This window comes from Polypterus senegalus, chromosome 15 (genome assembly GCF_016835505.1).
Source record: "Polypterus senegalus isolate Bchr_013 chromosome 15, ASM1683550v1, whole genome shotgun sequence".
Taxonomy (NCBI): Eukaryota; Metazoa; Chordata; class Cladistia; order Polypteriformes; family Polypteridae; genus Polypterus; species Polypterus senegalus.
Genome location: NC_053168.1, coordinates 85529172 through 85555373, shown reverse-complemented (window position 1 = coordinate 85555373; position 26202 = coordinate 85529172). Strand labels below are relative to the sequence as shown.

The window sequence follows — 26202 nt, the reverse complement described above, 5'->3', positions numbered from 1 at the left end:
AACCATTTGGCCTTCTCTGATGCTAACACCACCTGTAACTTGGCATACATGGAAGACTTCTCAATATATACCCTTGTCAGTATATAATTATCCCTATAACTAGTCATTACTTAAGGTTTGACTGCTAATCCTCCTTGATGTTAGTGGCTTCATTCACACTTAACTTTCAAAAATAATTAACATTCATTTGCGATAGAATGGAGTGACAATTTTACAGTGACTAGCACTATTGCCTCAGACAGTCAAATCTTAATTTCTGGCTCCTTCACTGTCAATGTGGATTCTACACATTATCAGTAGGTTCAAAAAAAGTTCTTCTCATTGGACTTCTGTTTTCCACGAACATCCTAAGATTATTGTTAGATTAATTGGTGAATCTCAGATGGCTTAATATGAAGGAGTGTATGTGTGTGTGTGCGCCCATAAGTGTGGCATAGGATAAAGTGGCATTTTGCTCAGGGCCAGTTCCTGCCTAGCACTCAGTACTCCCCCATAGGCCCAAGCTTCTCATAGCCAATCTGGTGGAGAAAGTTGGTCGGGAACACTTAAAGCAGTCCTTCATATAATCTTGTTTTTCATGAGCAATGCTATGAACACGAATAGATAAATATATGCTATGAACACGAACAGATAAATATTCAACTAACTTTCACTGACAGAAGTGAAACAAAGGCCAACTGTCCTAGTTATTTTGAGCAAAACACCACCTGGCAATAAATATATCAACAAGAACTGCACTAAAATAAAATTGGGAAATTAGGGCTTCATACATTTTCACATTTTTATAAAGTTCCACACAAGCCTAGAGACATGCACACAGAAAAAAAGCTATATATTTATCCTTATTAAAAACTGACACACAACACTAACTGGAGAGATTATGTTGTGAAAACATACTGCATCACAAGACACTGCTTGATCAAGATCAGTGATCAAGAGAAAAAGGAAGCACTCTTCCGAGATCATAATAGCAAATTCTGGACGACAACCAAATACATCATCTGGCAAGTGAACAGCTGTTACAGCATGTTTGTAATACCCAGCCATTTGCTATCAACTCTGACATAGACAGAAAAAAATTGATTTCTCATCTGCCGAAGTCTAGTGAACTGTGTATTTTTGTTTCTACTGGGAAAATGTTTTTTTACAGTTTACTGGAGATTTCTTATTGAAAGATAAATTAGATTGAAACATAGAATAAATATGCTTTTATGTGTTTGTCACAATGTAATCAAAGTTGGTTTAATTAAATGACTTTATACAAACATGCATAGTTTAGCCAAAATCTGATTACATACCTTAACCATTTATTAATAATTAAATTAAACTGGCTATTCACACAGATAGACAGTTTCTTGTAGTCAGTTCAATAATAGCAACAAAGCTTAGCCATTAATCAGAAGAGTGATCTAATATTGGGAGGCATACTATGAGAACTTGGTAATATAAAGTTTCAATTTAAATTAAGACTCAGTTTATGTGTAAATAAACATACAGTCTCAAAAGTTTTAAAACAGGTTCACATAAAGTCACATAAACCCTGTAATGGACATCCAGAATGCCTTTTTAAGGGAAGGATCAGGGGAAGGAGCATGTAGAAGGTAGTGCCTTCCCTGGGATGACAGAGGCCAGCCCCCCTGGCTTGCAACAGTGCCTTGGGCTTGCAGCATTGAAGCTCATCCCTACTGGGGCCTGGGGCCACTGCCAGAGGGTGCATGGGGAAGTGCTGCCACACCCAGAAAGAGATTGTGGGACATCTGGAACACTTCTGGGTACTCTATAAAAAGAGCTACCTGACTTTGATGTGTTGGGTGTTGAGGATCTGTGTGTCCCCTGCTGGTCACAACCCTTATTTACACACAGAAAAAAAGACAGAAAAAATTTTACTCTTAGTATTTTAATATAAAATAAATAGTCATCTAATTATCTTTATTACTTGAAAATGGTGAATTTCATGTGCCTTTTAACAAACATACATAAGATTCTTCTTGAATCAACTATAGTTTGAAAAAAATTCTGTTGTAAAAACCCATCCATTAATCCATTTTTTAATCTTCCTAACCAGTTCAGGGCTTCTGAGAGTCAAAATGTCAATTTACAGGGTGCAAGGAAGGAACCAACCCTTGATAATGATGTCAGTACAACACAGGTGCACAGAAATACAGTCAAAAACAAACATTTATTCACACCAGGGAATACAAAAATTTGTTACCAATAAAAGCTAAAGGTTTTACTGGAAGTGCAGTAATGATAAAAAATCGAAAGAAGTGATCTGAGCAAGCAAGATAAAAAGAACTACACTTGAGGAGGGACCAGAAAGCAACCTGCTCTTAAAATTACAGCAAGAAACTAATCATTGAGAAGCAGTACTTCGAAGGAAATCTTGAGTTTTTATTTTTGACAATAAATCATTAGTGTGTGCTTTCTACCCAATATTAAAGTTAAGATTTCACCTTGTTCTAAAATACCAATTATCACTTTAATACTATTATCAACTAAAACTCACTGAAAAGTGCATTGAGGCCAAAGATGGTGTCAAATATTTTATTTTTTCCTATGTTTTCAGTAGAACATTAACTAAACATTAAAATTATACCAACAGAGGGCAGAGCAGACTGTTTTTCCTTAGTAGACTGTGTTCCTTTAATGTGGGAAATGTCATCCTCTACATCTCCTATAACTATGTGATGGCCAGTACAATTTTGTACACTGTGGTGTGCTGGGCTTGTAAACATAACTTCGAGAGAGGCCCACCAAATCAACAAGCAAAGCTATAGAACAGTTGCACTGCACACTCTGGACTCAAACAAAACTAAGTGCCATTATGAACAAATCTGCACATCCTCTGACTCACTAACAATGAGTAGTTTTGGACAATTAATTATCCAGCAGATGTTTGTTAAGAAATACTACTGGGACTCCTTTATACCAACAGCAATATGTCGGCATAATGCCTCATTGTGACTATGACAGCCAAGTCAGCTGTTTTCTTTCTTGTTGATTTTCTTGCTTTCTAGTCATTCTGATGTGTGTTCAGAACAAAGTGTGCGTGTATATTTATTTACTTATCTACCTAGTTATGTATTTATTTATTTAAAGAACTTATGTAAAAAGCCACATTTCTCCCTTTTCTGTCCACCCTGGCCATTGGACCTTACTCTTATTCTATGTTAATTAATGTTGACTTATTTTATTTTCTTACTGTGTCTTATTTTTCTATTCTTCATTATGTAAAGCACTTTGAGCTACTTTTTGTATGAAAATGTGCTATATAAATAAATGTTGTTGTTGTTGTGGAACAAATCAAGTTATCTATCTATCGTTGTGCAGTGGTTGTTTCACAGTTTCCCCAAATATTCCAAATATGCACACATTAGATTGCAACCTAGCACTGTGTAGATGACTATGTCCTGGATTGGTTCCACCCTTGTGTTCAAAGCGTAGTGTAGGCTCTGGCTATCTTGAACTGGTTAAAGCAAAAAGTATTGTTCAGAAAATGGATGTGGGAATAAGATTTTCAGAGATGAAAAAGTATATTAAAGAGTTTTCATTAAAACTCAATCCAGAATCATTCATTGGTAGTTTGTTTATTCCACCATTCCAGAAGCTTACTTTAATGTGCATGATATCATTATTTACATTTGCCTGTAAATAATTTATCTTTTACCTGTTCTGTTGTTTGGTTAAATATGAGACATGTTAAATTTAAAGTTTTCTGACATCCAGCATCAAATGCTTGTTAATTATTTAATGTAATGTATTACCCAATGTTTCTGCTATGTTTGGACACAGAAAAAGCTTTTGACAGAGTCAGATGTGGGTTGTATTTAAATAAATGTGAATGGATTAAATTGCTATTGTTCAGAATGTTCATATCATATATGCAAAATAAATTTGTTTTCATATTAAAATATGGAATTAGGGAGGGATGCCTATTATCACCAATGCATTGTGACTGATAATGAGTCCTTTATTATTCATTTTGGATGCAATCAAAGCTAAAAGGGATCACAACAAAAGTGCTTGAACAAAAACATTTATATGAATGATGTGGTGCTCTGTATCTCAGACTTAATCTTATACTGAATTTTATAAGATCTCTGGGCTCAGAATCAATTTATGTAAGAGTGCCCTATTCCCACTGAGCTCTCCAGCATGGCAGACTAAACAAGATCACTTTTTACTGATTGTGTTAGAACAGTTTAAATATTTAAGAACAACAGTAACAAGGCTATTTACAAATCTTTTTAACTCTAGAAGAAAAATCCACCCAAACATTTTATTTTTCATATGTTAGTTACCTCATGCACTTTGTAGTGGTGGCTGAGAAGTGTTTTCAGCCTTATGTTTACATTCAGAATAGAGAGATAGATGTTTATGATACAATAGATCCACATATCCATTATCCAGTCGTATGCTTAAAACGTGCAAAATGGATGCTTTTTTGCTAAAATTTTGTTAAATAGTTACTTCCAGAACTTTTTAGCATGCAAATAAACATTAAACCTAAATTCTCAGGGGAAAGACTTTTAAAATTGAATAGAGGTCTGTAGACAAATGAATAAGGGGGAGAGGTGGGTCTTCAATTAAAAAAAGATACTCCTCTTAATGAGATGCTACTCACTTATAACAATAAAGTCAGCAAAAAGGTTAAACGAATCATGTAGGGCACTTGTAGCAGTCAGGTAAGCCGTGGGAGAACTAGTGCTCAGCACTGACACCTGAAAATTGAACAAAATGGTGGCAGCAAGCGTATGTAAAGTTGACCTACCATATCATTTTTGAGATTGTCACTTCTTTGGCATGATGCTAAAAATCTAATCTTTTTTTTTTTTTCTTTAATGGCAGTATGGCATGTCACCATCTTTTCACTTTTTCTAATTGTTTCACTGTGAGAAGCCTGTTCCCACTGTAACTACAGGGTAGTAGCTGTGATGTGCTGTACAGATTAACGCAAGCAGATACAGTACTAGTGAAGCATTTTAATGGCAGTTGTAAATGTATCCCGGCTCAATTATATGTTTATAAAAATCATTGAAATGGATGATATAGAGGAGTCTTTGAGAAACTTGACCATCATTCTGCATATGATGAAGCAGTCTGCTTTAAAAAGATAAGCTTAATTTTTAATGATTTGAGCATTTTGTTGCAATTTAATAATTATTTTCAGTTATCTTACAGCCCTTCTGGAAGTTTACTGAAGCCCCCTTATTAGCCACGGACCCCTTCTTGAGAATCACCGCTCTAACAGAATTATGTGATGTAATACCAGATGGAGTAATATCTGTTTTGTTATTCAACACATTGTTGCTTGCTCAAGTGGAGGAATCCTAACCCAGCAAACATAACTCAATTGAAAAGTGATGTTCTATTATTATTATAAAGTGATAAAAAATACATTCTCTGTTAAATAAGCAGTTTAAGAATGTTTTATAGAATTTGAAAGGAATTTAGTAATGTTATTCAAAAATCATCATTCCAGTTGTTTGCTGAACCTTTGCAATTGATTTAATATTCAGGAGGAAAATTAATCTTGGCTGATTGTCAGAAAAATTTTGAACTGGGCGGGGGAATATTGTGCTTTCGGTTGGATGGGATTTTATTTTTATTGAAACACTGTTTGATCTGGTCTCAGACTGACCTGTGATAATTGTTTGTACAGTGTTCTCTTAATAAATGATAAAAGCTCAATTTCAAAAGGAGTCAATAGAACCCTGTGATGTATTTGCAATAACACCTTTTATAACGTATATCCTATGTTGTTATGAAAAAAGAGGGCAGGACCACATTTTAGAAAACTTCCAAAGCTATTTCAATTATTTTGGCAATTAAATGAAGCAATAATTTAGACTGGGAGCTGTTTGTCAGAAAGCCATGGAGAAAGCTACATTTTACGGTTCACACAGTCAGAATACACTTCATTCATTTAGACAGGTCATCTAAAGTGAACCTTTAGGATTGTTTTGTTATCTCACATGCCCGTTCTGCAGGGTTATCTCCTCTTATAATCTTTACATCATGGATTTTGAGAGGTTCCTTTGCTAGAAGCATCCTTTTGTTCCTATTCCACGATAATGTCGCTTTTTCTGGTGGAGGTATTTCTGTGCTTGCTTTTATAAATCACTATTTTACAAGTTGTGGGCAATTTGGGAACTTCTTGGTTGGCAGGAGTATAATGAATTCACACTTAAGTACACTGAAAATAAATTAGTCCAATCAATGAATTTAAAAAATACAAAAAGAAATAATGATCTCTAGAGGTCTACTGCCATGGCTAATCAATTTAGATATATGAGCTGAACAAAATTCCTAATATAAAAGAAAATTAATATTGCAAAAAGTTTGTTAATTAAAGAGAGTAACATATTAGAGACACTTAAGTTTTCAAAATCCCTTTATCAAGGCCAATGAGGCTTGAATGTTAAGATTTAATTAGAATAAAGTGCCACTAAAATATTATCCTATACATTGATACAAGAACATGAAAATAACTTCACAACATTCTAACAAAATACCTAGCTATAACACTTCAAGTAATTATTTAGCAAGCAGGCCAACCAATTGATTTACAAATCTGTTTAGGGTTGTGTTTCTATTTATTTACACCTCAGCTGCTTAATCTGTACATTTAAATCCATAATTATAAGAGGATTAAAATATGTCCAGTGGTTATATTTTGCATTGCAATGTGTTTTGTAAGCTAAGCATTTAAAAAAAGCACACTTTTTATGTACGCAGCCAGCTGGAATGATTTTCATTAAAATTATACCAGACTGGTGCAGATATATAGTTATATTGGAAAGTATTCATTTTCTCTCAATTGTTTTCATCTTAAAGGTTACTATTTGGACATAAAAATAAAATTGTTTTCATATGAAATATCCGATTTCATGTTAGTAAACTAAAAAGATTGTAAACTCATTGAATACTTGAAAAACAAAATGCTGTAGATACTGTGGTCACTTAAGACAGCTCTTTAAACATTAGAATCTACCAGCATTTTGTAGCAAAAAAATATGACTTAAAACTGTCCTACTAAAGTAAATAAATACACAGATTGCTAGATAACTCAGTTAATTAAGCTAAACCAATTAGAAACTGTAAAACATTTCAAATCTATAATAGGTATTTTTGATATGTCCAGTGTGTGTATGTGCTAGGGAATATCACAACAGCCCAGTGATATCAGTTGTGTTAAATGCTGAAGACAAGGGAATATACAGCTAACTCTGAACAGCGTCAGCAATTAGATCAATTAGTACATAAAATGAATCAGAAAATCTCATTATGATATTTGCTGTATTTTACGTTTAAATATTGACTGTAACATGTGATGCGGAGCAACTTAGTGTGCCACCCATCACATGCAAAGATAAAATAGTAAAAGCTTTATTGATAGTTATGCTTATGAAAAATAATATGTAAAGAAGAAGAAAAAGAGGAAGATGAAGAATAACAACAACAAAAATACTAAAGACATTAAAAGTACAACATATGAGTTTGTGCTACCTGCCCAACTTAACGTACACTATTATCACAAACATATTGTACAATATAGTTGTATTCTAATAAAGCAGATTTTCTGATAATATACAAAAAACAGCTGTGCGTACTGTATATCTCATATTGTCATTGCAAGATCCTCTGATGCAGGTAATTTGCTAATCACTATACTTTACATCAGTGGTTCCCAACCTTTTTCCCAAGGGACCCCTATTTTACCAGTGACTATTTTGATGACCCTCCAACCCCACACCCAACACCGGACAAACACTACTTACTAAGAAAAAATAAAATAGCCCTATCACTTTTGAATTGTTTTGATCTTTTATATTCAATGCATAACAGTAACAGTACAGGACAAAAACAATAGGCTACATGTAAATTGAAGCCAAACAGTGAGCATAATATGCAATAACGTGCTTAACAGTGTGTATTACTTTCTGAACAGATTATTTCCGGTGAATACTTCAATATATCACCCAGTCTTTCCTACGTTTAAATGAACTTGTGACACATGAACTTGTTCCCTTTCAAGGCCACAAACAGGATGGCATTTAATGTGAGTTTTGGGCTTGTAACTCTTGGGCTAGTGATGGGATGTCAGGTGTGATTTTGGTGACAGCCAAACGAAAGTCACTGTGCATGTCAAGCTTGTTGCGTGCCTTTGATCTGATGGTGACAAGAGCACTGAAAGCAGTCTCTGATAGGTATGTCGTTGTGAACAGCAGGATGAATCTGGTGGTTGTGTGAAGCGCAAGTCTTGGAACGATGCCAGGTCCTTTCACAAGCCAAAACTGCATGTATCCATATTCATCATAGAATTTCTTCAAGAGAGAATTCGACTTAATATCCATGAGCTCATCCTCATCCGGAAGATTTTCCACATCCTCCTCTTTCACGAGAAATGGGTCCATCACCCATGCGTCTTTGGCGACGTGTTCATTTATGTCTGAAAATAGGGATTTCATCTCCTCCTGAAGCTGCTCCATGTGGTGGGTGAACTGGCGGATCAAAGCATCGGATAATTTCCCCCCCTGCTTGTTTATTTAAAGAGGGGAAGGGCTGTAGATCCCTCTTCACCAGTTTGTTCTTTCTGTACTCCGCTTTACGCAAAAATGCATCCACTGCTTCCTTGCAGACCATTATACTGGTCACTGCGCCCTGCATGCATTTGTTTGTTTCATTATAGAGACTGAATATCTCCGCCTGGCATGATGTTGTAATTAGAAACTCGGCTGTCATTTCCTCCAGTAGTTTCTGGTTATGGAGGGTCAGGAAGTCAATTTATCGGATTTTAAAGTTCAATGAAACGCTCCAACATTTTGTCCCTGACACCTCAATATGGAGGAAGAGGAGTGTCTGGTGAGTCTTGTCCTCACACAGCTGTGCAAAGATTCGTTTGTTGACTGGACGAGCTTTAATAAAGTTTACAATTTTTACAACAGTCTTTAAGGTTTTATTTAGTTCCTCACAGAGGCATTTGCTGGCCAGAGCCTGTCTGTCTGTGTATCATACAGTGAAACACCAGGCTGTGGGGCGCTGGTATCTATCTATCTATCTCTTTCAAACGGCTGTTGAAGCCTTTATTCTTTCTCATCATAGAGGCAGCTCCATCTGTGCAGCATGCAACTGAATTATTATAGGGAAGATTGTGTTTTGTGAAGTGTCAACAACACAGAAAATCTCTTCTCCTCGTGTGGTGGTTGTTAGATTGACAGACATAAGAATGTCTTGTTTCAGTTCGGTTTTGTTGATGTACTGTACATATACAATCAGTATTGCCTCCTCTCCCACAGTGGTAGTTCCATCGAGCTGGATGGAAAACGGGCCCGTTTTGAGATTTTCTATCAGTGTATTCACAATATTTCCAGCCATTCTATCAATTCTGTCTTTCACTGTGTGTTAGACAGTGGTACAGTCTTGAATTTGCTAGTGACCTGAGGTCCACACATTACTTCTGCCATTTTAATGCAAGCCGGTTTAATAAGTGTCTCTGCTATGTTATGTGGCTTTTTGGCTTGTGCAATAAGGAGAGAGCACTCAAATGAGAGTTGTTTGCTTTTGGTCACTTCCAGCCCTGACAAAATTTTCCCTAATATTCTGGGGCCTGTTAGTTATTTCGGAGAAAAAACTCCCTGGGTTTACCCACTATGTCTGAGCTTTTGGTAGTCTAGTGTCACTTCAGTTTGCAGTGTTTCATACTTTCATTCGCCAGTTTCTCACCGTAAATGACACTCAATTTTGACTTTGTCCATTGACTCAATGAAGCCAAACTCCAAATGACTGTCCTGATAAGTCTTTTTTTTCTTTCTGAGACAATCAATACTCTCTTCTCTGTGACGTTTGGTCATTTTTCAAAAATCCCTTTAACTGTTTTACATCGTAATTCTGTGGTTAGATTAGCTTGCATGCTAGCTCCGCTCTGTGAATACTATTAGTATTATGCAAATAGTGTCCTTATCATTGCCGATAGCGCAATGTTTATTATTTTTATGAAGAAATAATACAAATTTAGTTTATGTTACAAAAACATTAATTAAATGCCTAGGTAGGTCAAATAAACAAATATTTACATAAAAAAATTTTGCACCCCTTAAAATGGAGAGGTCCTCGCGACCCACTGCGAGGCTTTGGTGACCCCTGGTGGGGTCGGGACCCCCAGGATGGGAATCAGTGCTTTACATCTTAAAACCAGCTTTTGATACCACACTTTTACTAGCTGTCTTTAGATAGTATTGAGGTTAATGTTGGAGTGCAAGGGATTTATTTATTTGTTGGCGATCTATTTCATACTTACCAAATTGTTTTCATAAGGTCTTGCAACAGTACTCTCATATTTATTTACAGAGTCAAATATGATGAATCTTATGGTTCAGTGCTGGAAGCCGTTTCATTTTCTCTCTATGTGCTGTCTTTAGGACATGTCATTCTGAGAAAAAGGTATTAATTTTCATTCCCTCTTGACAGATCTAGTTATCACATTTACAGTATTTTCAATTTGATTTCCTGTTTCTTAGAATAATTGTGGTAGCAGTAGTACTGTCATGTGTGTAGGTTTAGAACGTGGCATGTGAGCGTCAGCAGTTTTAGCAGTTTATTTTAAGCAAAAACTGAGTGAACTATTGAGTAATGATGATTGTGTTATTCCCAGTTCATATTTTTGGGGGTTTTACTGTATTTGTGTTTTATTATTGAATTCAATGTATGTATATAGGCTATGCCATTTCTTTATGTAAAGCATGCTAATTCCAACAAATTCCAAACAAATTCCAAGTTATTTTTCTGTAAATTATGTAGTATGTGCTATCAGCTAGCATAAAGAAGTTATTAAGTCACGTGTGATGTTCTATAAGATAGAAATAAACATTGGCTTTTGCTTGAATGACACTTTAATTTTATGTGACATAGGTTGATTCTGGATGATGGAAGGGGTTGTAGGTCCAGTGTCTTCTCAGCACCAGGGGCCTCATGTATAACGCCGTGCGTAGAACTCGCACTATAACATGGCGTAAGCACAAAAGCCGAAATGCGTTTACGCACAGAAAAATCCAGATGCAGGAATCTGTGCGTACTCCAACTTGCACGTTCTTCAGTTACATAAATCCCGACCAGCGTGAAAACTAACGCCTGCACGCCGCGCATTATGTAACGCCCCAAATCCTCCCAGAATTACGCCTATTTGAATATGCAAATCAATATAAATCGCCCTTAAACTCAGCCTTCTGTGAAAAGACAATGGGAAAAGCACGGGGGAAAATATAAGCATTTCAGCGAATACCAAGTGGAGGCAAATGAAAAACATACTATTTGTTCAAATAAACCGTGGTATAATCAACAAAAGGAAGTTGATCGAGTGACATAGCGTGATGGAGAAACTTGAAAGCTCACATTCACAAATCGCACAGTGCCGGAAATAAAAAAGAAGTCACATATCAAAGTCGCCGTGAAAAGCCGAGATGTAAGCCCACTGTTTGAGTGTCATATGAAACCTTATTAGGGTACAGAGAAAAAAGGCACACAGTGAGGAAAAAGCACGAAATGTCAACTTCAATCTCGACATTTCCACTTTAATCACGTAGTTTATTTTGTCATTAAAGTAGAACATCATAAACTTCATCTTAAAATCGTTTAATTAACCAGTTTCTCAAATCACATCGTAATTAAAGTAGCACGTTAAATGCTTTGTTTTGTATTTGATCTTCTATGTGCTCTATGTATGTGAATCACTACTTGCTTTTTAAACCGGCTCTCTTCCTCCAACTGGACACAGAATCAATTACATTCGTAATATTACAGCTCTCTGAATAACTAAAATACTGAGATGTATACGTGTATCATTTTCATGATGATAGGAGTTAAAGCATGTCATTAAACATGTGTTTCACTTCGATGAAATAATTTATTGCAGCAGTACAATCAGGGCGGCGCTAGGCTTGTGGTGGCACTGGGCAGAGGAAGAATCGATGGCTCCTTCCCCGCCGTCAGTAAGGTAGCTTATGCACAACGTCCGTTGCGGACACTGCATAGCCGCCTCGTGCTCATGACACAAGCATTTAACTTTTGCCGAAATTTGTCGCTGTGTTTTTAGCTGTGTTGTTATTTTCTTTTTGTTTTATATTCAATATATATTGGCGTAGCCGTCACTGCAGTCAGTGCTTTTCTTTCCCCAAGTAACCGATCGCCATACAATCAGCTCTGTAATAGACGTTAAGCCATCTGTAAGCTTAGCGCCGATTCTTCAAAACGCTTAAAGAACATTGAAATATCTTCGTAGTACATGTTTAATTATTCTATCCTTAACGACACTCCCAGTGAAGAGTATAGATTATTTAAATGAAGTTAAAGTTTTATCTGTATAATTTAATAAACATATTTTGCTGAATTTCACCTTATAAATGATATCGTTTCTGTTTCTGAACCGCGAGGTCTGTACAGGAAAGACTTTAAAACATTTTGCAGTGGCTGAGACAGCGTGTCCTTGAAGCTGTATACCGATAATTCCCTTTCCGATCAGCTGCTGCTGTGATTCACACTCAGATACAGTGATATAAATACTCTGAGTGGTGCAGTGAGAGAAATATTGAAAAAGATGATCCGCTGTGGCAACTCCTAACAAGAGGAGCTGAAAGAAGAAGAAGAAGAAGAAGTGAGAGTAACAACGCTAAAGCAGTTATGGTATTTGGAATACTATGGCTGTTCCCTCTACCATTATATTGTTACAAGTTAATTACAATCAGATGCATTACACTAATAAACAATATGCGGATAGTTTTGGTGTATTTATAAAGCCGCGTCAGGATAATTAGGTGTAACCACACAGGAACAGTAGCACTGCTTTGACGCTGGGTGCCACCAGTCTGCAAAACCGAGCGGAGAACTTGCGTACGACAAGGTATGAGGTACCGTGGAAAAGTGCGTGGATTTACGCCAAGTGTAGGTTTTATACATCGCGATTTGAACGTGGAAAAGTTCTTACGCAACGTTTCTGTGCGTATGCACCATTTATACATGAGGCCCCAGGATACTATGTACTTGGGATCTATCCCTGGATGAAGATACTGGTGAGATGATATATGCAGCAGTTACACATTAAATGAATGCAATATTAATATATTTTAAAGTATCCGAGGTGAACATATTTAGAAGAATCAGTTCCACTAAAGCTCAACCATAATATGGGGTAAAATATACCCAAGGACAGTTCTTTCACATGATTTACAAGCAAAATGCTTGCTAAATGCATCAGACATGACAGTGATCAGTATTCCAAGATCTTTGTGTTGTTACATGTGGATTATTATATTTTATCACCATCAAACAAAATTTACATTGTTAAAGGTTTACATGTCAAAAAGAAATAATAGTGAGTAGCACAACACCTTATTACTGGTCCTCAAATTATTAAGTCTGCCCTTCCAATATTGGAGAACCTATGACTGAGCACCTCTTACTTGCTCTAACCAATGAATGTCTATAGCAGGTGCCATGTTATATATGACAAACAAATTTGCAAATTCAACGTATGAAAAAATAAGTCATTTAGCAACAACAGTACAAGATGATGTTATGAGTTAAAAGCAAGCCAGTAAAATTCCAGCCTAAGGTGTCAGTGTGGCTAAACTGCATCTTGAATGCTTTCAGAAATCAGTGCAAGTTTATTTTAGACCAACAACCTTGCACTTATACAAATAACAGGTCCAAATATCGCATTTATAATCTATTAACTGATAAGCCACTTGAATGGGTTTCAGCTCTCTATGCAAACTGACATCACAGTCCATTTAATTTGAATACCTAAGGAGTTGTGAGAGACAGAGCTTTAGACCTTTTACTTTCCATGTAGTTACAAAATCCAGCCTAATGGTTTCTGAACAGCTAGGAGGAAGAAGCAGTTAAAACAAGCATTAGTTCTCAGGAGCTTTGTTGCTGGGTTACTTCTGGACATTGCTCATATCATAGTGAATCAGGACATTTAGTAGATGGGTACCCTGAGGTTCAGGAAAACTAACAAGCTTGTCTCATTTACCGGTTTGTGGTATTTGGTACTTGTAATCAAACCTATTTAAAAAAAACAAAAAAAAAAATCCCTTTACTAAAAAAAAATGGGTAGACTATTTTATTGATTCTGATGCTGGCAAAAGTGTTATTAGTTTTGACCTAGCCACAGAGTTTGACCTTAAAATTTAACAGTTAGTGTCTTTTCGTATTGTGGGGATCAAAGTTGATCTGTTTAACACTAGAATCCATGAAGCCTACGAAAATATTTGTAATGCCGGCCATCCTTACATTCCCTCCCACCTCCTCATCTCCTGAAAAATAAACAAAAACAAAAAAAAAGCTAACTTTTACAAGTTTCATAAATTTACACCAGCTGTTACATATTCACATTAAATGTAAGGTTTTTATTATATATTAGTAATAATAACAGCAGCTCACTACTCAAAATGTTAAATGCAGGGAGAACATGGGCTCAAACCAGCAACCTCTTCATTATGAAGCAGCAGTTCTTACCTCAGCAACAGCTTTGTATCGATGGATATTTATGCTTCAGTTTTAACACATTGATAGCAACATGTAAATTGAACAATTTATTTTATGTTCTTGAATAAAAGTGCTCTTGTTTTGTTATACCTTTAGTGAAAGTGTTTATTTGATATTTGGACTTCAGTCTTCACACATTATACACTTCAGATTAACATTTTGCTGTTATTACTATAACGTAAAAAAAAAAATGGTTTTAGTTATGTGTTTAACATAACTACTTGCCTCGCATTTCCTGTTATCCTACATTTACACAGATTCTTGTAGATACAGAACACACATGAAACGTATGTATTCCAAATAATATATTATTTACCCTTGTGATATACAGTGGTGTGAAAAACTATTTGCCCCCTTCCTGATTTCTTATTCTTTTGCATGTTTGTCACACAAAATGTTTCTGACCATCAAACACATTTAACCATTAGTCATATATAACACAAGTAAACACAAAATGCAGTTTTTAAATGATGGTTTTTATTATTTAGGGAGAAAAAAAATCCAAACCTATATGGCCCTGTGTGAAAAGTAATTGCCCCTTGTTAAAAAATAACCTAACTGTGGTGTATCACACCTGAGTTCAATTTCCGTAGCCACCCCCAGGCCTGATTATTGCCACACCTGTTTCAATCAAGAAATCACTTAAATAGGAGCTGCCCGACACAGAGAAGTAGACCAAAAGCACCTCAAAAACTAGACATCATGCCAAGATCCAAACAAATTCAGGAACAAATGAGAACAGAAGTAATTGAGATCTATCAGTCTGGTAAAGGTTATAAAGCCATTTCTAAAGCTTTGGGACTCCAGCAAACCACAGTGAGAGCCATTATCCACAAATGGCAAAAACATGGAACAGTGGTGAACCTTCCCAGGATTGGCTGGCTGGCCGACCAAATTACCCCAAGAGCGCAGAGACGACTCATCCGAGAGGTCACAAAAGACCCCAGGACAACGTCTAAAGAATTGCAGGCCTCACTTGCCTCAATTAAGGTCATTGTTCACGACTTCACCATAAGAAAGAGACTGGGATAAAACAGCCTGCATGGCAGATTTCCAAGACGCAAACCACTGTTAAGCAAAAAGAACATTAGGGCTCGTCTCAATTTTGCTAAGAAACATCTCAATGATTGCCAAGACTTTTGGGAAAATACCTTGTGGACTGATGAGACAAAAGTTGAACTTTTTGGAAGGCAAATGTCCCGGTACATCTGGCGTAAAAGGAACACAGCATTTCAGAAAAAGAACATCATACCAACAGTAAAATATGGTGGTGGTAGTGTGATGGTCTGGGGTTGTTGTGCTGCTTCTGGACCTGGAAGGCTTGCTGTGATAGATGGAACCATGAATTCTACTGTGTACCAAAAAATCCTGAAGGAGAATGTCCGGCCATCTGTTCGTCAACTCAAGCTGAAGCGATCTTGGGTGCTGCAACAGGACAATGACCCAAAACACACCAGCAAATCCACCTCTGAATGGCTGAAGAAAAACAAAATGAAGACTTTGGAGTGGCCTAGTCAAAGTCCTAACCTGAATCTAATTGAGATGCTATGGCATGACCTTAAAAAGGTGATTCATGCTAGAAAACCCTCAAATAAAGCTGAATTACAACAATTCTGCAAAGATGGGTGGGCCAAAATTCCTCCAGAGAGCTGTAAAAGACTCATTGCAAGTTATCGCAAACGCTTGATTGCAGTTATTGCTGCTAAGGGTGGCCCAACCAGTTATTAGGTTCAGGGGGCAATTACTTTTTCACACAGGGTCATGTAGGTTTGGATTTTTTTCTCCCTAAATAATAAAACCATCATTTAAAAACTGCATTTTGTGTTTACTTGTGTTATATTTGGCTAATGGTTAAATGTGTTTGATGATCAGAAACATTTTGTGTGACAAACTTGCAAAAGAATAAGAAATCAGGAAGGGGGCAAATAGTTTTTCACACCACTGTATGGCCGGCCTGTCATCCCAGCCAATACCACCGGGCCGCCAGATGGAGTCCTCCCTGCAGCATGGAGGTGCCCCGAATGCCAGCAGGGATTTATGGACAATGGAGTTTTTATCCACAGGAACTCATTGTTCCTTGTTCTCCCGTAGCGTGAGGATCTACGCGTTTGTGCGCTTGTGATTACATTGTTTCGCTGTAGCAGTTCGCCATATAAGCGTATCCAAAAATATTGCGGACATGCAGACGATTGCCCTCAAGAGGAGAGAGAGAGGCGCGCACGCGCAAGCGAGCGAAAAAGATAAGGAGAGATAGAGAGAGAGAGAGAGAGAGAGAGAGAGAGAGAGAGAGGCAGGCGCGCGCACGTGAGCAAGAGAGACGCGTGCAGCGAGCAAGAGAGATAAGGAGAGAGAGGCGCACAAGAGAGAAGAACCATCAGCTCAGTTATGATCACATGACACTCAGCAGACAGTGTATCCATACTACTTGTATTGCAAGACATCGCTCATTTTATCAAGTCAAAATGAATTAAAAAATTTTGCTTGTCTTGCAAAACACTTGTAAACCAAGTTACTCGCAAACCGAGGTTCCACTTGTATATATTATTTATCAGTGTTATTTGTTAGGAAAATGGATTTTTATGTTGATATTTTTGGAGGTGCGGAACAGATTAACTGGATTTCCATTATTTTTAATGGGGAAGTTTGTTCTAGATACGAGAAATTAAGCTATACAAGCTCAGTGCTGGAGCAATTAAACTTGTATCTCGAGGTTCCACTATATATATATATATATATATATATATATATTTATATATTGAGTATACTTTATATGGGGTGCCAAACAGGAACATAATGATTTTCAGAATGTATAAAGTCAGTCTTCGGAATATAACAGCAAAACCTGATTATATAAAGTCATCGGTGGAATATATAAAGTCAAAGCCTAATTATATACTGTAAAGTAAGCGTCGGAATATATATAGTCACTCCTGAACATGTAAAGTCAGCGTCCGAATATATAAAGTCAAGTAAAGCCGAGTCTTGAAACCGTCTGTCAAAGTCTGACAGACAATTTTCAATCTGCTCTGTGTAGCACATGCTGTCAAACTTGTGCACTTGCCTTCCATTGCTTCTCCAGCTCTGGCGTGAGGTTTTGGATGTTCTCCAAATCAAGGCACCGCAGCTTTGAGGATAGATGTTACATTTTTCGGTTGAAAGCATTAACTGAGCTAATCATATTGACCATGGTTTTGTCTTTTCCTTGCAGCTGTAAATTAAGCTCATTCAACATGTTGGTCAGATCGGGAAAAAAAAAAAATGCCAAGGCTAGCAGCCATTGATCGTTATTAAGTTGCTTGTATTTTGCATGTTTAATGACAAGGAGAAACTCCTTTTTCTCCAGCCAGGGGTCTTGAAATCTCAGCAGGAATTTCTCCCTAGCCATCTGCCTCAACAAAGGCCTATTTTATCATCTCTCCATCTTGGAAGGACTTCTTATGCTTAATGATCGAGTGAGTCATCTGGAATAATGCTTCGGTGTGTCTGCCTTTGCATTTGGATTCAGCCGAGTGAAAAATGACGGCTGCCCGATTAACTGTGATTTTAGTTCTTTCTCCTTTCTTTTTCTCAGATCGCTTTTCGGAAGGAAGTCAGTTTAGTAGTTTTTATGAACAGTTCGAAAGTGCCTTTCCACATTTTCCTTCTTTAGAATAGCAATGATAGATTGGCAGATCAGAAAAACGCAATTCAATTGTGACATTCTGAGAAAAAAAAAAATCCTCTTCCAATTCCACATCCAGCCCATACCCTCCCCACCAACCCAAAAATTATTTTTTTAAATTCCTTCTTTAGTCAGTGTAAATTAGAAGGCTAACTAGATCACTTAGATAGCCAGAGGTTTGCAGTAGCTCGTGCTTTTGATCATGCGTGCGGAATGACTACTGTGTTAGAAGAAATGAGGTCTCAGACTGGCCACCCTGTATGTCAATAAAGTGGCAAATGCCATAGGGAGGATATATGATAGACTAACATTTAAAATAAAATTTTTTTGAATGCAACGCGATCTACCTGCACTACCTTTCCGATCTACCGGTCGTCGATGTATTGGGCATCCCTGTCTTATAGTATTCTTAGGAAGGTCTGTCCAGTTTCTTTTATACTGACCACGCATAGCCATTTTAAAGTGCATTCCGCATTTCTCTTATCTAGATTGAAACCTGTTCATTAAAAACATTGAATTATGACAATCATTCTCTCATGTGGAGGAATTTAATGGGAATCTGGAATATAAGATATTGTGCATTGTAGTCAAAAGGCACTGGGGTTTATAGGTGCATTACCTCGTTCACTGGTGAGCTTCTTGAGTTGAAAATTGGTCCTGGGTACCTGCTTAAGACATTCATGTTTCTCACCTTTTTAAGCAAATTTGTGCCCAAATGTGATTCGAGTTGTGAGGCAACAGTGCTAACCACTGCGCAACAATCCCTAAAAACAACAAATGATGCAGATGGAACAATTACAGCATATAAAGTGCAAACATCCACATAATAGAAATAATAAATAAGATAAAGATCTCTATGGTAACAGAGTTCCAATCTTGGGGAACACATTGACAATGCCACAATGCGGCAGCAAGGGACTAGATAGTTCCATTGTTTGAAATTGTGGCTCCAGTCACAGCGGGGCTGTCTCTGTTGTTCCCCCAAGTATCTGTGTAGATGCTTTACAATTTCTTGTTCCACCAAGAATAAACAGACGGCATATAAAAAGTAGTACATTTTTTGATTTTATTCCGCAGTGCATATTGTGTTTTCAGATGACGGGAGGAGGAGGGCTCCTTTAAGGCTCATTTCGAGTTAGATGCTAAATTTTTGTGCAATTTAGTGGCTGAAATGGCATTTTTATATTTTTCTTTTTGTGCTTGTGACGCTCTTTTGGCAAAAATATTACAGTAGGCATGCATGAAAGTTCAGGGCATGGCTGCTACAGCTCTGTGATGTCTTGCTATCATCACAAAGTAACATAGTGCTCTTAGAAAGAAATATTTTCCTAAGCCAGTAGCATGGCATACGTCCAGCAAAATGTTCTGTGAACAAGGTTACTAGTGAACATAGAATATTCACTGCAATAAATGCATTGAATTTTACAGATGAACACTAGCCCTGGCTGTAACTTTTGTGCTTTCTTTTCATCTCCTAATCCAACATGTATTTTGTCCTTTGAACACTAGAACCCATGAAGCCTATGAGAAAACCTGTAATCCTGGTCCCTGTCCAGGGTTTTTTGCTGCCTTGTGCCCTATGCAAGCTGGGAAAGGCTCCAGCATCCCCCCACAAACCTGTTCAAGTCTAAAAAGGTGAAAAGATGACTGACTGCTTACTACTTTGCAAAGGAAAGGCAGCATCACAGCATCATGAAGAAAATAACCCATATCAATCAATGTTTACTTTATATCACTGTTGTGTCCTAGAATTCAAGCAATTCATGATTGGTAATGCATTTGTTAGTATGTTCTATATTTTTTTGTTGTACTCCTATTTTTAACATCATCCAAAATTTAATCTGAGCCATTAGTGAATTCAGGTGTGTGGCAAACTATTAAAAGTATTAGGTCAATTGTGCCCTGGATTGTTTTACGTTAGATTAATGGACTGTCTTGTGCCTGCCTGTCATATTATAGTGGTGGATTAATTGTTGTGCATCTTCAAAATGAGCTCTCCTGGAAATTTCACCCCTCGCCGCTCAGGACTACCGGTAGGACTATTTCATTCATTTCTATGGAAGCTGTTCTCGGGATTCTCATCTTCACAACCATATCATTTAACCTGCTTTTGCTGTGTTGGACTGTATAAGGACATTGTCTTGAGTGTTTATTGTTGTGTTTTTTTTGTGTTTATTGTACATTGCCGTAAGGGTTAACTGGGGTGGGATCATTTAGCATGTAGTTATATTTTGTTTATTAATGTTTAACACATTTCTTTAACTGTTTTCTTTTCAGTTGTTTTTTTTTTGTCTCTGTTTGTGAGTATGTGCAGGACGGTGTAAGCCTGTGTGCGTCCCTGGAATCTCCACCAAAAAAATAAATAAATCACAGTCTTTTTAATGGTAAGAATCTTAGCGGCACCAGACCGCTACAAATGTGGATGTCACAGATCCCAAACCCATATACAAGTCACATGTTCAAATAGACTTTTTATTGAACAAAAAGGTACCTTTACACAGTCTCCTTTCTTCACAATAAAAAAATGTTAACTCTCTCCTTGTTTTTTCATTCCACACTACTCCTCCTCCTCACCTAACTTCAACTTTCCTGAGTGAGACAGAAAAACTACTTTTCATGCCAGACCTGGGAGAACTTCTGATGCTACAATATTGCCTCCAGGATACCTTTCCAAGTAGCAAGATACTCAGTAGGTCAGTGGAGTCTCCTCCTGGCACTACAACTCCCATGCAACCCTTTGGTATGCAAATAAAACCTTCCACCTGGTATACTGGGAGGCACTCTACTTCTGTCCTTCCAATATAGCAGTTTCCCGGCTGGAAATGAGACACAAGCCATCCTAGCCGGGATGATAGTCTACTCTATGTCCCCTATTACATATGCTACAACAACACAATAAATGAGTAACAGACCAATAAAAACAAGAACTATAATTACTAATAATTCTTACTGACAAACACAATACATTTATAAGGACACCATAAAGAAATTGTGTGTGTGTTTTTTACAGTTTCATATCAGATAATGTTCATTCCATCAAAAGATAAATTAGAAAAATATATAGAGTACTTCTTTTGCCATTGCAACCCTCACATAAAATATTTTATGAAATACATATTTAAATGTAATGCGACCTGGTGATGTGTGGTAGATAATCTACTGAAATACAGAGAAAGTAAAACAGTTTTTTGAAAGTAACAAAAGGATATGTCAATTATTTAAATTTATACATGATTTCTATTAAAGTCCAGAGTTTGTAATAAGAGATGCGATATTCCACTTAGTTACAGTGTAATAACTAACAAATGTTACAGAAATTTCTATCCACAAAATACATATTTTAGGAAAAGGAAAAAACTATTAATAGGAAAAGTGAAAAGTATCAAACAACGACCTACCCGTATTCCTGGAGCAGATCTCTTGGCTTCTGCTTTTATTTTAGTCTCTTTTAACACAGATTTGGTTTTTTTATAATCTTGCTTTCCTAAAAGACAATTAAGATCCATGTTGTTATTATCATTCTCTAGAAAAAACAAATCCTATCAAAAAACTGCCAAGGTGCTAATTAAGTCAGCAGTAGTTCTTGAGGTTTTTTTTTTCCTATGGACAGAAAATTTTAATTACAATAACTGAAATTTTAGTTAATGCCTTTTAAAATAACACTGTATGGCTAACACTTAATAATTTCACATATTGTATGATTAACTGATTTAAAAGGGTATAAACAAGAAAATGTCTGTGCATCCCCAAAAAAACACCTCAGTTAACATTGAGAAGACCTATAGTACATATAGTAATGTATTGCTTCTGCCACCCATTCTCCTTACTGAACAATTTTCTGTAAACAATTTGAATAACCTATTATTAGTTAACTCACAAATCTATCACATTTTTTTCAACCAAGGTCACAAATTCCAAAATACCAAAGGAAATTCCCTGCTCTAAAATTTAAAATATGAAAACTATGTTTTTGATTCATAGGTATTTATCAAGTAAATTACCACACAATTCACAATGCAGCTGCAAATGTTTAGTATTAAACTATGCTGTAATATACAATACTGTCTCATTTGGATATTTTACTGTTCACCTGTAGACCCTAGAATAGCATGAATTATTGTTGCTTATTTTATGTTTTAATAAAAGAATAAAACATATGAATGACTTGCAGTTAATCATGACAAGTGGAAAGATGAATAAATCTTACACTGCAAAAAATGCATAAGTAAAAATTAGAAAAAAAAAAAAAAAAACTTCAAATGGGAGTGTTATGCCTTTACTTAACAGATAAATATGCTAACTAGGTAAGCAGAATTTACATGTCAAGAGTTAAAATAAGCTAAATAATCTTAAATATAAATTTCTTCATAAGCCAATAAATCTTATAATAAGGAAAGCAAAATTTTATTGTTGCCTTTTACTTTTATGCATTTCAAATTAAGAATAATTTAATGATAAACATACTTGAGACGGTATGGCTGTACATTTAAAAAACTTCCAAAAATACACTTTTTTAATTTGGTCTTGTTTTTAACAAAGTTTTTTGCTGTGTACCTTTTGTAAAAGATTCAAACTGCATAATGCTGCATAATTACACATTTTAAGCTTTGCATTTGTTTGCAGTGATTGGTTTGAATGTTTACATAGAATACAACTATTAGACATCCCAATAATTATAATGTTTTTCAGTTAATAGCTAACTATTTAGTTCATTGTTTTTTTGTTATCCTGTCAGGGTGCTCAGTGCCACTGAAACTTTGTCAAAGTATGCTGCAGCTACTTTTTAGTGTTAGAAAAGTTGAGAACGATTACTAATATGATGAAACCTGCAGAATCAAATTAGCTAAGACTTCATCATAAGAACAGTACTGCACACTGCCAAGATGGGGTTGGGAACTCTTTGGGCCTGGTGTTTGTGTTTTTCACTGCTCTCTAGCCATCTGATGTTACCACATCAGACATTTTACATTTACCATTTTAATTTTAATAATCACAAACCAGGGATTATTTTCATTTGACCATATAGGTATCTTTAAGTTTTCCTTTTAACAACAACATTTATTTATATAGCACATTTTCATACAAACAGTAGCTCAAAGTGCTTTACATAATAAAGAATAGAAAAATAAAAGACACAATAAGAAAACAAAATAAATCAACACTAATTAACATCGAATAAGAGTAAGGTTCAATGGCCAGGGGGGACAGAAAAACAAAAAAACTCCAGACGGCTGGAGAAAAACTAAAATCTGTAGGGATTCCAGACCATGAGACCGCCCAGTCCCCCCCATTAATAGTAATGTAATTTAAGCTACATGTAATTATAAAAAATACTTGGTATAAAAAAATGTTGGTGTTGCTTTGGTTTGGTATATTGGCATAGTAGTTAGCATTTTTTCTTTACAACTGCAGTAGACTAAGTCTAAATCCTAAGCTAGTCACCGGTCTTTGCATGTTCTAGCATAGTATGAGTTTTGTCCAGTTAACTACCTCATACATTCTAATGACATACAGGTCACACAGGTTTTCAAGTTCAGTCCTGGGGAGTCCCCATTGCTACTGGTTTTTATCCCAACTAATTTCACTATCCATATATCATTGTTGTTTTTTATTTGCTCACATTGTTTGCTTTTCTGGCTAAACAAGAAATTTACAAATATTTGTGTTTTTTGTGATCAGCATTTTGCCAATTATTACAAGTTATGGGTTCAACATTTATTGCCTCGCATTTCCTGTTATCCTACATTTACCCAGATTATTGTAGACACAGAACACACATGAAATGTAATTATTTCAAATAATGATATATTATTTACCCAATATAATTCAAGGCACCTACTACCCAGGTAAACAGACTTGAGCTGGGAGAACTTCAGCTGTGCCGGTGGCGGGAATGGGATAGTAGGCTGCTTGCTGCATGTGCTGATTGACACATTTGCAAAACAAAGACACTGATGAAGTGTGAAGGAATTTAAGGTGGCCCAGAATGACTTTTTTCGTAGGCTACAGGGATTCTAGTGTTAAATGCTTACTCTTCTTTTGAGAATTCAGTTTTAATTTATCCTTTTCTGCAGTGTTTGCTCCTGTAGTCTGGACCAGCTGTAATGTTTACCTGAAAATTTAGGGGGATTTAGTGATTTTTTTTTTCTTTTTTTTTTTTTAAACAATACAGACTTTGACTTAGAATCAGATTCAATCCCACTGCTCAACTCCCACTTACCATACTACAATGTTCAATATTATTTTTGTGTACTAAAATATTGGGTCTTAATATCTGGCTACCTGTATGAGTGCTTTATTGGTAGTCTTCTAAATCCAAGGATGCAGGGTACTTAGCTTCACAATGGCAATCTTTACAATGAGTGGCCTTTTCTCTTTAATTTCATCAGGTGACAGTTTGCACTTTTACATTTTTTTTAGAACTGTTTCCCCTTTCAGAAAGTGTTTACTTTATCTTACTTTCCATTCTTATTGAGATATTGGGATGATGCAGAATTTGGACTAACATATATTTTCTTTACGTTTCTTCTTTTATTTTGCTAGCACATTCCATTGCCATTAGAATAGGGCTGCAACTAATGATTATTTTGGTAGTTGACTAATCGTTCAATTTATTTTTCGATTAGTCACGATTATTTCATGCCTGACTATTTTGATGCCTGCAACCTGTGGTTGCACATCCTGTTCTGGGCTCCAGTGTGTGTCTTATCTCATCTGCTCACATCTGTCAACCTGTGAATGTCACCCTGATGTCTTTGCATTAACACAATTAAAATTAATAATAATCAAATTAAAATAACAACCAGTGAAACACATGAATTTGAAAATAATCAGATGTTTTTATATTAGTGTGACCACCACAATAAAAAAGAAATACATTAAACAATACAAACTGAAGTGAATATAGTCTTTAACAATAGAATTACCAGAGCCTACGAGAAAGCTCATAAATATGGCCCGCTTTAAATCCATTCTCACCTCTCCGTCAGTGTCTTTTGTCCTGTAAATGTGTCGATAAGCAGCAAGCAGCCTGGTATCCCATCCCCCCGCCCACTGCTCCACAGTATATACATATATATATATATATATATATATATATATATATATATATATATATATATATATATATATATATATATATGTATATATATATATATATATATATATATATATATATATATATATGTGTATATATATATATATATATATACATATATATATATATATATATATATATATATACACATATATATATATATATATATATACATATATATATACACACACACACATATATATTTCACTAGGATAGATTTACCTGATTTACAAAAAATAACCTCTCAATTAAAATCCTCCACCTGCATCCTTGATCCAATACCAACAAAGTTTTTCAAAGAAGTATCAGGTGTGCTAATTGATAATGTTCTGGACATAGTAAATTCGTCATTAGATACGGGGGTCTTCCCAGACTGTCTTAAGACTGCTGTAGTTAAACCCCTTCTTAAGAAACATAATCTTGACCCTCGCTCTTGAAAATTTTAGACCCATCTCTAACCTGCCTTTCTTAAGTAAAGTTCTGGAGAAGGCAGTCATTATGCAGTTAAATGACCACCTCAATAAACATGCTATTCTTGATAAATTTCAGTCGGGTTTTAGAACAAATCACAGCACAGAAACTGCACTCGTTAAAGTAGTAAATGACTTGCGGGTAAATGCAGACAGAGGCCATTTATCTGTTCTCATCCTCTTAGATCTGAGTGCTGCATTTGACACCATTGATCACAACATTCTTAGAAATCGCCTTAGTCAATGGGTGGGCCTCTCTGGCAGTGTCTTAAATTGGTTTGAATCCTACCTGACAGGGAGAAAATTTTTGTTAGTTGTGGTAATTACAACTCAAAGACACATGATATCCGATATGGTGTTCCACAAGGCTCTATCCTGGGTCCGCTGTTATTCTCAATCTACATGCTTCCGTTAGGTCAGATTATCTCAGG

General features: G+C 36.0%; 1 protein-coding gene across 2 annotated transcripts in view; it reads right to left on the bottom strand.

Annotated features, from left to right (window-relative positions):
• triqk (triple QxxK/R motif containing) overlaps positions 1 to 26202 on the bottom strand; it is a 134508-nt gene that overhangs the window by 32900 nt on the left and 75406 nt on the right. For both annotated transcript variants that reach the window (XM_039737100.1, XM_039737101.1), the window contains exon 4: positions 21604 to 21689. In XM_039737100.1, coding sequence (XP_039593034.1) covers positions 21604 to 21689 — 86 coding nt within the window. The remainder of the gene's footprint in view (positions 1 to 21603; positions 21690 to 26202) is intronic.